Source organism: Nilaparvata lugens, chromosome 8, assembly GCF_014356525.2.
Source record: "Nilaparvata lugens isolate BPH chromosome 8, ASM1435652v1, whole genome shotgun sequence".
Taxonomy (NCBI): domain Eukaryota; kingdom Metazoa; phylum Arthropoda; class Insecta; order Hemiptera; family Delphacidae; genus Nilaparvata; species Nilaparvata lugens.
The window spans coordinates 37960598-37976841 of record NC_052511.1 but is presented as its reverse complement, the minus strand read 5'-3'; the positions used below and the strand labels follow the sequence as shown (position 1 = coordinate 37976841).

Genomic DNA, 16244 nt, shown 5'->3' with positions numbered 1-16244 from the left:
TCCAAATAATCCAATCTTTTTGTGTAGTTGAGAAGTTGATATTGTGGTAATTATTCATATAAAATAAAAGACTAAGAAATTGTCAAAAAACACAGATTTAAAGACCGGTTTCGGTTGTTACACTATTGTCAATCTTTTTTTATCTTTATTCAATTTAACAATACATTACGGTTCAATCATAGAAAAAATATAGCATATGAATATATCCCATGGGCGTTTATGTTCCAGATTCCACTGTTAACTGAAGACGATAGTCCACGTAGTTCTTCCATGTGGAGCTATGATGTGACGCTGGTAGTCTCTCATACTGTGTCGTTCTTACACTCTCACCCCAAACAAAACAGTAATATTTCATTTATTCATTTATTCATATTCAAATACAATGCAGGTAAAAACAACAGGCAATTGCCCAAAACTACTTCAAACCTTAATTTGGAATACACACAGTCTAAATTTTATGTTAAATAAATAATAATAAATAAATGTTTATCTCCCCCCAAAAAAACTAAAACTACAACATCAATTACACAAAATATTAGATAAATTACAATATTACATAGAATAGTTAGTTACAAAAATTTCGTATAATGTGTCCTCTACTTGTTTAGTTTTTTCTGTGTGGAAATTGACCTACTCCACTATGGCGTACCATGTTCTAGAGTGGGTTTTGTTAGTTTTTTGTGCGTATTATTAATTAGTTAGTGTTTAGTAAGTCATTAGGTGGTTAGTTGTTTGAAATAATGTTTTCTATGTTCTGTCTTCCTTTGCTCATCAACCAATTGTGTACTATTGTTTTGAACTTTCTACGATGATTCATCTGTTTGAAGTTTGCAGGAAGTAGATTATATAATTTTGGTGCTAAATGATTGAAATGTCTCTGGTATAGTGCCTTCCTTGCAACACTGGTGATGAGAAGATTCCTGTATCTGGTGTTGTAAACATTTGTACATCATTTGTTACTTAGGTAACTTAAATCATTCACAATTATAAGGCCAAAAAAATTTGAAAACTTTCACAATAAATTGCAAAAACTATTAAAAATTCCACTGAAAATCACAATTATACTCATGTAAACATTTACATCTAATAGACAGTAATCGGCTTTAGTTAACAAAAAACCGGCTTGAAATTTGGAACATGAATGACTTGGGATATTTTCTTATGCTATCTTTATTCTATGGTTCAATTTTGTCACACCAAATATGGTATTTTACAATCTGGTAACATTTCTGGGAGACATATTTGCTTACACTACCCTGAGTGAACTATCAAATCTACTACAATGGAACCATGTATTTCAAATTTAATGAATTCCTGCTCTTTATCTGGTCAGAAATAGTATAAATCATTAGTCCTTAAGAGAGTGTTCACACATGATCAGTCTGTCGATGTATGAACACTTCCATAAGAGGCAATATCTCTTTCTTTAAAAATATCTTTTTATTGGAAAACAGGTCTTCACACCGATTTAGTATTTCACAAAATAATTGCATTTTTAAATTGATCGTTGATTACAGACTTTATTGCTTTGAGATTTTTGAAAAATTTTGACTTTATTGGAGTAGAGCTTGTTTTTGAATATGAGTATTTGAAATGAAGTTTTCCAAAGTTATTGAAGTATTCCAAAGTTACTGACGAATAGTGTACTAAATAATTGAAGCATTTCATTGACCTATTCCGAAACTAACTAAATAACAAAATTCTTATAGAATGATCGAATAAGTCTTTTAAATTTCTACTCAAACTACAGTATTAATTTCTGTATTCTAGACACAGAGATTTTCATGCTGAAATAAAACTAAGAGAAATTTATATTCTTTAATTCTTCCATTGTTATAGGCTTATATTATATTTTCATGCATACTTATTGCAAAATACTGCTCAAGCTATTGAAATTTCTATTTCGACTTTTTCTTATCAATAAAATATAATTAGAATTAGAGATGACGTCGTTACTGATAATATCAGTCATTCTATTTATTTAAGAATATACATTGCAAACTATTGGTTATTAATTAATTTTTCTCACTGAAATTATAAGTGACGTTGCTACTGTGTTATTTATCTCTCAAAATTATTTTCCAAAAATGCAATATAAGATTGATGTTAGTTAAAAATAATATCATAGTACCGTATCCTTTTTCTAAAAATATTTTCAATATAGAATGAATTAAGTATCCGAAACTAGTTGTTTTCGAATTTTATATTCACACTTTTTATAGAATAAACCAGTTAGCAAACCGTGCCATTATTAGGAATATCTATTTAGCATATGCACATGTCCTTTTCATCTACTGTTTGGAGGTATGGAGGGTGTATAAAATATGATACTCATTTGAGGAAAGTTTTCACTCTACAGAAATTTTTGATCCGAGCAGCTTTGGGTACGCACCTCGTATTTATCCCAGTAGGACCATTTTTCAAGAAATGAACGTCCTAACGATCAGACAACAATATATTAGAAACTTGATCCTATCTATCAATAAAGCCAAACACTCGCCACAACCCCGTGCACTCAGCTACAATACTCGACCACTAATTACAAATCAATTCATAATACGATTTTCCAGACTCTCAGTAAGCAGAAGGCAATTTAATCACAACTGCAATATTCTCATAAATAAAATTCCTAGAAATGTGTTAACACATTAAATAAATAAAAACTTTATTACTCTAATCGATAACTGTGTGTGAAATCTGACATTTTTTTCAAAATATCGTTTTAATTTTGTGATTAAGTAATGTACACACAAATGTTTAGCAATTTAAATGAAATTGTTTATAGAAAACTAATAAAAAATTATGATATCCGTAATTTTTTTACTTTCTCATCTGTGGTCTAGGGTTTTGAAAGTAAATATATGAAAGCTCCATATTAAATTATGCAAAATGTGAGAACATGATTATTTATTTTTCTGAATATATTACAGTATTGTTATTATTTTTTTTTAATCTCAACTCATAGCTAGCGAACAGACTATATGTCTATGCTAGCAATGCCATTAAAAATATATATAAATAATTGAAAATTAAATAAATTTAACATTTCCTCAATTTTTATGTATGGTACGTATTTTAGTTAAGTGCAGTAGCATATAAGCTTATTTTTTGTGAAGCTTTTTGGTATTTTGTTTTTTGGCAAATAAATTATTCATTCATATTGAAAAGTTATTTTCAAAGTTATTCAGAAAAAGGGTACTATGGTATTATTTTTCAACTAGCAAATCAATAGCCCTGAATACAATCATTCTTGTGGCGTTATAAGAAGATTAATGGTATTGAAATTTCATTTGAATTCATTTCTCTTACTGACAAATTCAACATGAATTGCATTTCTACATCTACTGCTTATGTTCACAAAATGCAGATTGACTTTATTGTGATGCATCTCTCTTACTGACATAACTATAAATGACATTTGTACTGATGATGACAGTTCGTTTACTATCTCAAAATACATTAACAAATATTTTTGATATTGGTAATTAAAGGTGACGGTGCAATTGACGAGGAGGAATTCGCGTCAGTGTGCGTCAGCTACGGTATTCCTGAAGAAGAGTGCAGAACAGCATTCCGTAAATTCTCAGCAGTAAGTAGGAAATTTATTAAAAAATCCTTAAAACACCCACCCAAATATGCATGAGTCCAGGCATTGATATTCCCTCCAGAGTTTTGCAAAAACACCCGGCAAATTTGAGTCAATGTTTTCCGAAATGTTTGGTGTGTGTCACTGGTATTTGATGTTCACCTCATGGTGTGATACCCTGGGCTGATTATGGCATAAATGTGTGCTTTTTATGTTTCCTGATTTGTTTGTGTGGGTTGGTGTGTGGATAGACACTGCTTGAATTGCTCAATGTTGGTAGGAAGAAAAACCGTTCCAGTTTATTTGATTTCAAAGATAAAAACTAATTCACGTTTTAAAAACGTGTACGTATTCATGCATTATCATGGTTGAATAATTTGGATCTGATTATTGCTTTATTGTGCTTCGTAAATATTTTAAATTAATGTCTTCATTAAGTGAGATGAAAAAAGAAAAAAAACAGTTTATTTGATTTCAAGGATAAAAATTAGTTCACGTTTTAAAAACGTGTATTCATGCATTATCATGGTTGAACGAGTTTGAACTAATTATTGCTTCATTATGCTTCGTAAATCTTCTGAATTCATGTATCAAGTGAGATACAAAATTGATAAACCTCATTATTGATGATGGTTAAATGACACATAGATGAAGATGTGGAGGCTCTCAAGCCTACATCTAGGCCTACACTTTATGGAATGAAATGAAATTTCAAGATTCAATAGAAAAGTTTCGACAGAAAAATCAATGAAATACCAATACCTCATCAAAACTTGCAATACAGGAGTTACATACCCAGTTGCTTATATAGGCAGAAAGCTTGTAGAAAATCATAAAATAATCTCAACTGACTATTTTTTTATCCTACCAAACTTGAATATTACACTTGATAGGCCAAGCCACTTGAAACATTTATGATTCTGATTGATTTACTAGACCAAGTGCCTTTTATAAATGGTACGTGCAATGAAAAGAGTCGCCTCTAAATCATGCTACAATTAATTTGAAATATTGAGGTTTTGAAATAAAGATACTTTTCTATAATGAGCTATATCAGCTCTAAAAACACTAGCAATTTTAAAGTATCATTTCTTCAATCCATGTCCCTCCAACATTGAGCAATTCATTCAGGTATTGTTATTGCTGTAATGTGTGTTATAATCGGAGTGGGGAAGTGAGTTGAGCTGGAAATAATTTGTAAGTACATAACATTATTGAAATTGAGGCCGGTTTTTCAAACCAGCACAGTTTTTCAACATTCCTAATCAGCACAGAATTCTTACAGAATGGGAATGATAGGAAAGGAGGACAGAATTAATTTTCAAAAACAATAACAATGATTATTAAAAATTGATGGGCCATTGAAAGAGATAGCAACCTACTTAATAATTTTGGAAAAATTTCATTCGACTAACAAGTTGATATTTGAGCTTTTTTGAAAAAAAATATCCAATCTTGGTATATTTATCATCGCTGTTGAGTCGTATATATATGTTGTGTTATTGGGCCCCGGAGCACTAATATTAGTCCTGTATGTGTTTATGGGAAATAATGCATACATGTTATATACATAGCATACATTTAATAAACAAAAATATTATGTGTATAAACATTCAAAAGCACTCTTTCGAATGTGATAATAGATACAGGGTGTGATGTGAATCATACATTTGCCAGAGTCCAAGTAATGTCCTGAAATACACTTGTCCATTTGTCCTAGGGAGGAAATATTATAGTTCAGGATAAACGTCCCAAAATAAAATTTGCAAAAGTATTTATCAGGATGTAGAAACAGTTGAGAAATCAAGATGAATTGTAGTGGTTGGGATATTGCAGTGTTTAAAAAATTGTTAAAATGGTTGATTTCAGATTATATTCATATTTATAAATGTATCTAGATGTTGATTGTTGAAATACTTTTAAATAGAATATTTGTGATTCCCTGTGTTAGATCACTCTCGGTAGAATAAATCTGAAAATATGCTTCTTCGAATTAGTACTCTGTCCTATAGGGACTGTTCTAATTAGATACTCATTACTGTACTTTCTGATCAAAATCGGAGATCCATTTACTAGGTTTCTAATTGGCAATTCAAAGAGCACTTTATTATGAGTATTCTTAGGGGTTCTAATGCTATATATAAGGAATATAATAAGGAATTCAAGAATATTATTTTCATATTAAATAAAAAGACTACCGTAAGGAATTATCAAAAACCATAGATGGGAAGACCCGGTTTCGGTTGTTACACCATTGTCAATCTCTGATAAACTCAATGATGTAACATCCGAAACCGGTTTTTCTATCAATAAAATCTGTTATTTTTGACAATTTCTTAGTCTTTTCATTTAATATGAATAATTACCACAGTATCAACTTCTTAACTACCCAAAAAGTGGAATATTATTTTTTATTATATTGAAATATTTAATATTCAATATATTGATATGATTAAATTTTTTCATTAGTTTAATATTCCAAAAGTTGAAATCAGAATGTCGATCTTATCAAAATTACAATCGTGATTACTCTGTTGCATATCCATACTTTTTCACTGTTAGAATTAAACTTGAATTTTAAAAAACACTTTTGAAGTGAAAATGCACTTACTTTGGTAGGACAGTCTGATGATGACCAACAACAGGTCGAAACGATCGTCACTACTAAAGTAAGTGCATTTTCACTTCAAAAGTGTTTTTTAAAATTCAAGTTTAATTCTATCATATTTATTCCTCACGATGGGGTTAGAATCAGAATGTCGATCTTATCAAAACTATCATATTTATTCCTCACGATGGGCACATGATCATATTTTTCTTATACAATAAACAAAATTCACTCTTCAAATCCAGAAAAAATATATATTTCCCACACCGAAAAATAAAAATGTACGGTAGGTATTGTAAATTATTTGATTATCGTACACAAATTCTCATGATAATAATATTGGAAATGATATATTATTTCGACTCTTCCTCAGTAACTGTATCTATATCATATTCTCCACAATATAGTTATCGAAAAAGTGCTAATGATCATAAAAATGCTCTTGAGAAGTGGCTCATTTATAGAATGTTATTCTCTTCATAAAGCGACGACACCCAATAATCTGGCTTAGAGTCTATGTAGTTTTCAAAGCAGTTTGAAAAAGTAGAGAGAGATTTCAGTTGAGTTTATGCATGATAATGGGAATAAATTATTGTTGTTCACAATAAATATCGATTTTTAAATTGAATTTATTGACTTAGGATACTGAGCTTTAATTAGATGAAGGCAACAGTTCAGATGAAGCTCAAGGAGTATTGTTTTCTCGAGCTCTTATGAAATTTTGTATAAAATAATGTAATAAAGATAATGTATAAGATAGAATAATGATAATAATTGAAGCCACGCTAGGACATGGAAGGTATATTGATATTTACATTACCATTCAGCACGTATAGATTAAATAAAAAACATTCCATCAGAGTATAGAGTACACACACATTCTGTTTATTTGCTTAGGCTGATCTTAAAAAGAGCTTCAAGCTCTTCCAATCTGTAATAGAACATATTTCTTTAAACATGTGAACATGAATCGTATCATGTATAACAAGGCACCTAGAATACCTGAATTCTAGGTACAGTGATGTATAATGAACATTTCACAAGAATTTACTAAATTTAGGAATTATATCATACCATCTGCAAACATGGGAACTCATTACTTTATTTGAGTGGAAATTAAAAAGTTTAATTCCTCAATCATATTTGAAAATATACTCTGTTCAGAATAAACACACAATATGCATTATTAAAATGTTTCAATCTGAAAAATCATTACAATTCCAGTGAAATCCAAGCAAGTTTCACATTAATGTATCTATGAGGAACAAGGGTAACACTAACAGTAACAGATAAGGATTATGAAGAGAAATTATCCATTCGTAAGGCCAAAAAGACCGTTTCATGTTTTATGTAATGTTGTTCATTAATAAAAATACATAAGATTACACAAAAGTACATGGGAAGTGAGTATAGGTATTTGAATGGTAGCCTACTTATCGATGGGAATAATAATATTACTGTTAATTCATCAAAATGAATACAAAACATTACACAAAAGTACATTGGAAAAGAGCATAGGTATTACTTATCGTTGGAGATATATTAGGTATTGTTAATTATTCATCAAAATTAATACAAAACATTCTACAGAAGTACATGGGAAATGAGTATATAGGTAGTTGAATTACTTATCGATGTGGATATATTACTGTTAATTCATCAAAATGAATACAAAACATTCCACACAAGTACATGGGAAGTGAGTATATGTATTTAAATCACTTATTGATGGGAATATTATCACTGTTAATTCATCAAAATGACAAAATATCAATAGTCATCAATTGGAATTATACTGGTATCGGTCTAGTCATAAGAATTGCTTGCCATTTCATATAATAATATGCCATCATTTACCACACGGTATTACCTACATTAATATTGTTATGATATATCATTCCAAGCTTGATAACTAAATGTACCCTGAATGTTCCTAAATCCTTAATCCTACTGTTGAGAATGATGTCTACCTGTTTGAGGGTGCTAATACATATTCGATGTTTCCCTGTCTTGTTTTCTGTGTTTGAAAGGGTGCTAAATGTTGTAAGTTATCATGCAAAATGTTTGATGTATTTATGTGAATTTGGTGTTTCAATTGATGTTAAACGGTGTTGTACTCTGCAACTATAAGCTTCATTCCAAAGCTCAACCTAATCCTTTGGACCACATCATCTCAAAATGTTTGTATTCTATATCCTATAAGTACCTAACTATAAGTATCTTCTCTAGAACTACACATTATTTTACATTTATTGATAACTCTGTAGTAGCTGTATTGTAAAAAAATAATATTATACACTATATTATTGAACAGTCCATATTCTATCGTATTATTGTGTTAGAAGCATTCAGAAGAAGATAAAACTCGCAATTTACCTAATTCATTCCTATACAAAAATAATATAACTTATCGTCTTCATTCATAACTTATAAGCATGTTAAAAGTAGGTAGTTAAAGACTCTCACACCAATATGTGCATTGATATAAATCTATTCATAAAGTAGAGTAAATCTATAAAACTATAAGAATATAGGTTCTTCAAGATCTATCCAATATGAGTGTTGAACAATTTATTATTCAAGATTGTTTTTCCTTAAACATAATTTATCAGCTACGACAATATTTGTATGATAGTTTGCCACTCTCTTTAAATGTAATAATAACTTATGGAACATTAAAAATGTGTTCATTTTCTTAAAAAAATAGTTCCAATACTATCGCATTATTGATGGAAATTGAGAATGCATAACGTTCTACTACTCATATTTGAGAAATATGGAGAATTTGTTAAGCACGCAGTACCATCTCCTTTAGAAGATTAGAAGTTTCATTGAGTACTCAATCCTATTGTATTTGCTACAATACATTGCTGTAATATGAAATTCAACAATTTTAATCTTTCTTAGTGTTTCAAGATTGAAAATATTGAAATCCCTCTATAAGGGATTATCTTCATGTTGACGAATAAGCAAATAATAAAATTCAAAGGGTTGAGAAAATTTATTGGATTGGAAGATTTGATCATTGGTTCTGAAAAATTAGATCAATATAATCTTGAACAAAGATCATTAAAAATTTTGTCATTAACTTGCCACTCCGTAAGAGAAGGAGGAACATTTTTAGAATTAGCCTTTTTCATGAGAAACGTTCCATTTCATGATTCAAATTCATTTCTAAACTGATTAGATAGACTTTGAGATCAAACAATAAATAGAGTACCAGCTCTCATAAGATGGGAATCCCGGGTTTTGCTATTGTAGAATCAGTACCTAACGCTACATGAAAAGATGCAGGCCTGTAATGAAAAAATTTGTCCATTATTTCAAATCAAGAATCTCTCATGAATACCAATAGGCCTGGTTGCCCAGAGGGTTACGAGTACTAACAGAGTTAAGCTTCTTAATTATATGTTAGGAGGATGCTCTTCAACTTACGTATAAGTTAATGAACTATGTACTGTATAAACTTTCTATTCTCCAATCGCGAAGCGATTGTTTTATTATTATTATAAACTGAAATAAGTATCCAATTGGAACAATTAATCCACGTTGAACATACTCTTATCTCAAGATCCAAGCTATGAAATATTTGCTATGATTATACTACTAACCTAGGTTACTCCAAACCCCTTCTTCTTAAGATAAGTGAGGTAGGTATTAAGTATGTTATTTTGAGTGTAAAACATCAATAAATAAATGAAAAAAAGTTGAAGATACTTTTTTCTGTATCCCACCTTAATCCTTCAAAATATTTCCGAGCTATATATCAATTTTTTGATAATTTTGAGCAACAAAATTCATTGTTCTGGAAGTAGATAATGATCTATAGAATCTATAGAAATATATAATGATTTATCGAATATAATGAATAAATCCTCAAATTATGAATAACTATTGGAAAATGTTGGAATAACAGATGGGGAATTTACTGGTGTAAACGCAGCTTAAGTCTCAATACATTCCTCAACTGCTCCATGACTCATATACGTCTCACTCAAGTAACATTCATCTGGTGATTCACTACTTGAGCGATGATATTCCATATTTATCCAAATGATACTTGATATTCATAGAATATTATTTAACTTTGTTGTAATTCATACTCTGTGTTACTAGTAAATATTTGAAAAATATTTTTCTTGGAGTATTGAGGAATGAATTTCACTCTTGAGGAGGAGCTTCATCAGCCTGATATATATTTTTTATATTTATTGTGATATTACAGTTTATAGGATTAATTTATAAGTAGGCTTTTCATCAGCTTAGATTTCAAGTTTTATTACCATATCATGTTCAAATATCACTCAACTCTCAACTCAACATAAAATTTTTTCAACATGATACAAGCATCCACAAGGAGTATACTATAATGAAGAATTGGAAAGAATTCCACTCCAGAGAAGAATGAGGATTCCTAACACATGGATAGCATATAGCCTACAAGGGTACAGTAGAAATTAATACACGGTAATTATAAAAAATATCATAATGAATTTGATAACTGTTTTTCCACTGCTTGTTCTATGCTTTATTTGTTGCTATTGATTGTGTTTATGTGTTCTTCTTTTGTGTGGAGATTAATGGTTTGTTTTGGCATATTGTGAGCCCTTATAGTTGGTGTGTTTCTTCTCATGAAATATCATACATACAAATTGAGTGGGAGCTATTAATATGTTTAATGATTTCTATCAAATATCAAATTTTTATATACGGTTTTAATATTTTTCTGCTGAAAAATCTGAAAAGAACGGGAATAATTGAGTAATTATTGTTTTTATTTTTTTTTTTGAACTATTCCAGTGGAAGTACAAACTTTGAAAAAATTAATTTCAAAAGTGTGAAAATTTTTTCATTTTTTTTAATCCACTCAATTTTCAGTCATCGAGCTCTCTGTGTCCAACTCTGTATTGTATCCTACATGTTCCTGTATGTTCAGTGTTATGTTTTCAGATTGATTTGTATTGATTCGTATGATTTGTTATGTATTGGTTTGGATTTCATACAGGTTTTCTATGTATATGCTTTTTTATGTTGTCAATATAAATCCTTCACCATTCCTCCCATCGCTCACGCACAAGTCAATGGTTCATGTGTGCATCGTCTTCATAAGCAAGATACGGTAAATGTAATTTTTTCAATAATGGAATACAATATCTGCTATTATAATACATAGCGTGACAATATAACGATAACAAGATTTATTTCCAAAGTTGATACAATGTGACAATAAATATTGTATTTTGAACTGGTCTCAATTTTAATTGAGAACTATTCGCCCACACTAATAATAAATTCTACTTCTATAGTAGGTTTTGAAGTAAGGTACCATTGAGAAAGCTTTGCTTTTCTAATGAAAAATATTCATGACACGATTATAGTGTGTTGACAACTTTAGAATTCCAAATTCATTAATCAATTACATTTATATCAAGTCTACGTATCACTGAGCTAGAGTTTTGGAATTAGGAGAATATTGTTGTATTACTATTTCATGCATTCGTGAGAATTGAGCTCTTTGGTGAGTACGTTGAATGTATTTAATTATTTATTAATTTATTTATGCATTGATGCCTACACTATCATTCTCAACAACTATGAATGATTGGGGAAGGAACAACAGGCTTGAAGCCCAAAACTGTTCCTTTCCCAAATTTAGATTGAAATTGTTCAAAAATAGTTTATGATTTACACTTCATAATTTCATTATAAGAATATTTTATAATTCATAATTTTGAGGAATAATTTTGACAAGATGGTTTCTTTAGATGATTAATAGTGAGCTAGGAATGCTTCTATAATCATTCTTCTTCAGGTGGGTGCTCATCTAATAAATTGCTAGACAATGAATCATTGCTAATCTAAAGAAATTATCTTGATTTGTAGTAAAAAGAGTAGAATCAATTTGGAAGATGGATGATGCTGTTTGACAGGCATTGGAAAATTTATTATTATATCTTCTATGAGATTTGAAGGCATTTTAGAAATTAGAATTTTCTGTTTATTGAAACATGTTGTGGTAAGGAAATAATAGATGTTAAAAGGGTACTTTATTTTTCTATTTTTATACAAATTGAATAAAAATATAACTAGATCACACTTTATCAGGAATCATATATGGTGAGGTCTACGTTATAATGCCAGTGGAGAAAGATAGGAGAAAAACTTTTTCGATCCTCTGTCTTGTCAATGCCTTCTAAAGACGGTAGCTGATACAGGTTTATTGATTCAATATTAACAGTTCATCCTCGTTTGATATAATCAATAAATTATATTTTATTAAGCAAGAAATTATATTTTTAAACAATATCACAATGAATTTTCATAACTAAGATGAAATACCTTGTCAATTATAATATTAATTCCATATTGTTAAAAGACGATCTGGCAATAGAGCAAAGCGAAAAGAACCTCAAAGAGGTCCGCTTTGTTGACTGATAGACAAGGATGGCAATACCATTGCTAATCAAACACTGTCATTATAACGTGCACCTCACTATAGGCCAAATAACTATGCCAGCATTTTACTACACTTCCCAAAATTTACATTGACTTCTATTTTCACCTACAATATAATATGTTACAGGTTTTACTCTCAGTGCATACAGTTACACTGTCGAGCCAGTTACACACACATCGAATTTTGGACGTTCGATTTTTGGCGTCCTTATGAATTCTATTAAATTAAACACAATGATGCTTGTCAAGTTCCGTTTAACGATTTAACCCAAGACACCTAGAATACATTGTATTCTAGATACATTGGTTTAACCTGGTAGAATTCATAAGGACAGCAAAAAATCGTACGACCAAAAATCTATGTGTGTGTGTAGCTGCCTAATGTTTCTACACCTTTTCCAACTGTATTTGAGAAAGTACGGTACCGTATCAATTATTATTGTAATTGAGAATAGTCATTTGTATTTGACAAAACGTCAGGTGTAAATAAGAATAGTCAATTGTATTTGAGAAGTCATCACTTGTAGTTGAGAATAGTGAATTTTATTTGAGAAACTATCATTTCAATTTGAGAACATACGAATCAACTGAAGTTGTCAGTTGTAATTGGGAAATGATTCAAAAAACCAGTCCTTCCAGTACTTATATTTTTCATAATTCTACTCATAAAAATAATATGATAATATTATTTAATATTCCAATAAAACGTTTAGTTTTCAAATAAAAAATTATTTTCAAGCCGCAAAATCCATTGAAGAATGGCTGAATTGCTTGATCAAGGGATTCAATTGATTGTGATGAAGTTCAATTGCGCCTTGAACATAGAGAATTTGTCTTCATCAAGTGCAATATTACACAAAATTTTTGGAGACAAAAGTCGTGTTGCCAATACATACATAGAAATGATACTCATTAATCATTCATTTACAGTACAGAGGAAATAATTTCACCATTGAAAATATCAATTTGCCCCCATGCAAAGCCTGTGGTAGTAATTGGAATACTATGTACGTAGTACAGTATACTTTCCTGCTCAAATCAAACCTGTAGGCAACTGTACGCTACAGATAAGTCACGACATGTCAATTGAAAAATTTTCTCATTTTCAATTTATATCTTTTCATTTACATTTGACGATTTCTCAAATACAATTCACTACTCTCAATTACATGTGATGACTTCCCAAATACAATTAACTATCTATTCTCATTTAAATCTGACATTCTCTCAATTACAAGTGACTATTCTCAAATACAATTGCTACTTTCTCAAAAATAAAATTGGAAAAGGTGTAGATGCTCTACATCAAAGTTAGTAGACATTCTACTAACGTTGGCTCTACATCACTTTATACTGTAATATGTTATCAAATTTTCTGACACATGTTTTAAGATATTCATTATCACTTTTAACTGTTATTTTAACGATATTTTCCTGATTTTGCAGCCAGGAGAATCGCTGACAAAGGAGAAATTCTCAGTGCTGTGGAAAGAGTTCTTCTGCACGGATGACCCGGAAGCTCCCGGCAACTTTGTGTTCGGCAAAGCAGTTTTCGACTGAATTCTGCACTTGCAAATCATTTTCATTCTCGGTGATAATTGTGTATACATGGTATTCGAATTGGTGTTGGCTCCTTGCCGCAACTATGCTGGCTGAGCACTTGATGTTTGTATTCTGTGAAGGACAAAGTGTGTCTAACTTTGGTCCCGATTGCATTGCAGTATTGTATGTTGATTATCGTGGTCAATAAAATGTTTCTCAAACATTGGTCATGCGTATATTCACACACACATGCTCCCATATGTTTAACCTTAAAGACACACACTAGAGTGTTACACACCCCAGGGATTTTTTTTCTGTTCTGCAGTTGAAAATATCAAACAGATGGGAATTTATGCCCAGTCTGAATTAGGTTTGTAGTATTGTCAACTACTCTCCACCACTCCCAGTCAGTAATAGCATTCTACAAGGTCACCAGATCATCTTGTTCTTCGTTTGGGGTGTCTAACACCCCAGAGTGTCTTTTACGTAGGACTTTTATCAAACACTTTCATTACAAACATTTACTTGTATTGTCACTACGAATGTGGTATGGGATGATGGATCAGATTGGAATAAATGCTATGATTATCTACAACTTGAGATTCAAAACAATAAAATGAAGAGACGTGAGTTTTTGATGAAATTGTCATTGTCAATGATCAAGCCATTCGTTCAAACCGGATTAGGAGCTCCAACACTTAGGCGGAACATACGTACTTCTAAAATTAGTATAAATATTGATAAGCAGTGCTTCACTTTTGATTTCTGTATGCACTTGGAACAAAAATGATTTAGAAATGATAAAGTATGGTCTAAGTATTTGTTTTTTCATATTTTTCAAAGAAAAATGCAAAATGAAATTGGGGTGTTCAACACCCCAGTGTGTCAATTGTGTTAGCATAAATTAAGTGTGTCTCTGTAGGGTTAAGGGCTCTTCAACATGACCTATGAGGCGGTCCACGTTATAATGGCAGTGTTTGATTGGCAATGGTATTGCTATCCTTGACTATCATTCACCAAAGCGGATAGCGCTATCTCTCTCTCGCTTTGCTCTGTTGCCAGATCTTCTTTTAACAATGTAGAAGTGATAATTAATTAACAAAATATTGAATCATAATTATTAAATTATTGAAAAATATAATGTCTTGCTTAATAAAATATAATTGATTATTGTAAACGAGAATGAACCATTATACTACATCAATAAACCTGTATCAGCTACCGTCTATAAAAGGCAATTACAAGACAGAGGATCGGACGTTTTTCTCCTATCTTCCTTCACTGCCATTATAACGTGGACCTCATTGTAGACCCAGCTCTGCAGTCCACGTTTTATTTTTTAATTATTTATAATTTTTACAAAGTAGCACGTTCTTTCTATGGGCAAAATACAGCGGTCAAATACAAGGTATGGCAGTCAAACTGCACTATTTCAGGTATTAGAATAAAATTCACAGAGAATATTTTCAAGTCATACACTCCTTACTGTAAGGAAGTGAAAGCTGCCAATGAAATCATCTCATGAAAACAAGATAAGGACAGTGGAAATTGACTTTCAAACAGTTCCTCTAGGGCACTTTATTTCCACTGTCCTTTCACTGTCCACTTTTTTATATGGATACCAGAATACTGTACTCTACTAGAATAAGGGAAGAGGTTGGCATGAGAGATGTCAGTGAAAGGATAGAAATGAGGCAGTTTGGATGGTATGGACATGTACAGCGGATGTGGGATGATTGCAAAACAAAACGGTATGTGAATGTGAGAGTGCAAGGAAGGAGACGACCAAGGTATTAATATGAGGATCGGATTGAGGAAATAGGACGGAGAAGAGGAAATACTGTTCCAGAGATGGAGAGAATGGCGTTGGATAGGGAATCATGGAGGAAATGGACTGAGACTAACCCAACGCTTTAAAGGCACACTGGGGAAAGGCAAAGAAGAGAAGACCTTCCAACAAATCGTAAGAGCACATGTGGAAATTTTGATTTTATATGAAAAAATTGTTACTTTTTAAATACTCCAGTGAGGTGGTGATCATCATTTTGCACA

General features: G+C 30.9%; 1 protein-coding gene across 4 annotated transcripts in view; it reads left to right on the top strand.

Annotated features, from left to right (window-relative positions):
- The window catches only part of LOC111060065 (calexcitin-2), a 293673-nt gene extending 279255 nt beyond the window's left edge, over positions 1 to 14418 (top strand). For all 4 annotated transcript variants that reach the window (XM_039434686.1, XM_039434683.1, XM_039434684.1 and 1 more), the window contains 2 exons: positions 3492 to 3589; positions 14097 to 14418. In XM_039434686.1, the coding sequence (XP_039290620.1) occupies positions 3492 to 3589; positions 14097 to 14210 (212 nt within the window). In that variant the 3' untranslated portion in view covers positions 14211 to 14418. The remainder of the gene's footprint in view (positions 1 to 3491; positions 3590 to 14096) is intronic.
- Positions 14419 to 16244: the final 1826 nt, after the last annotated feature.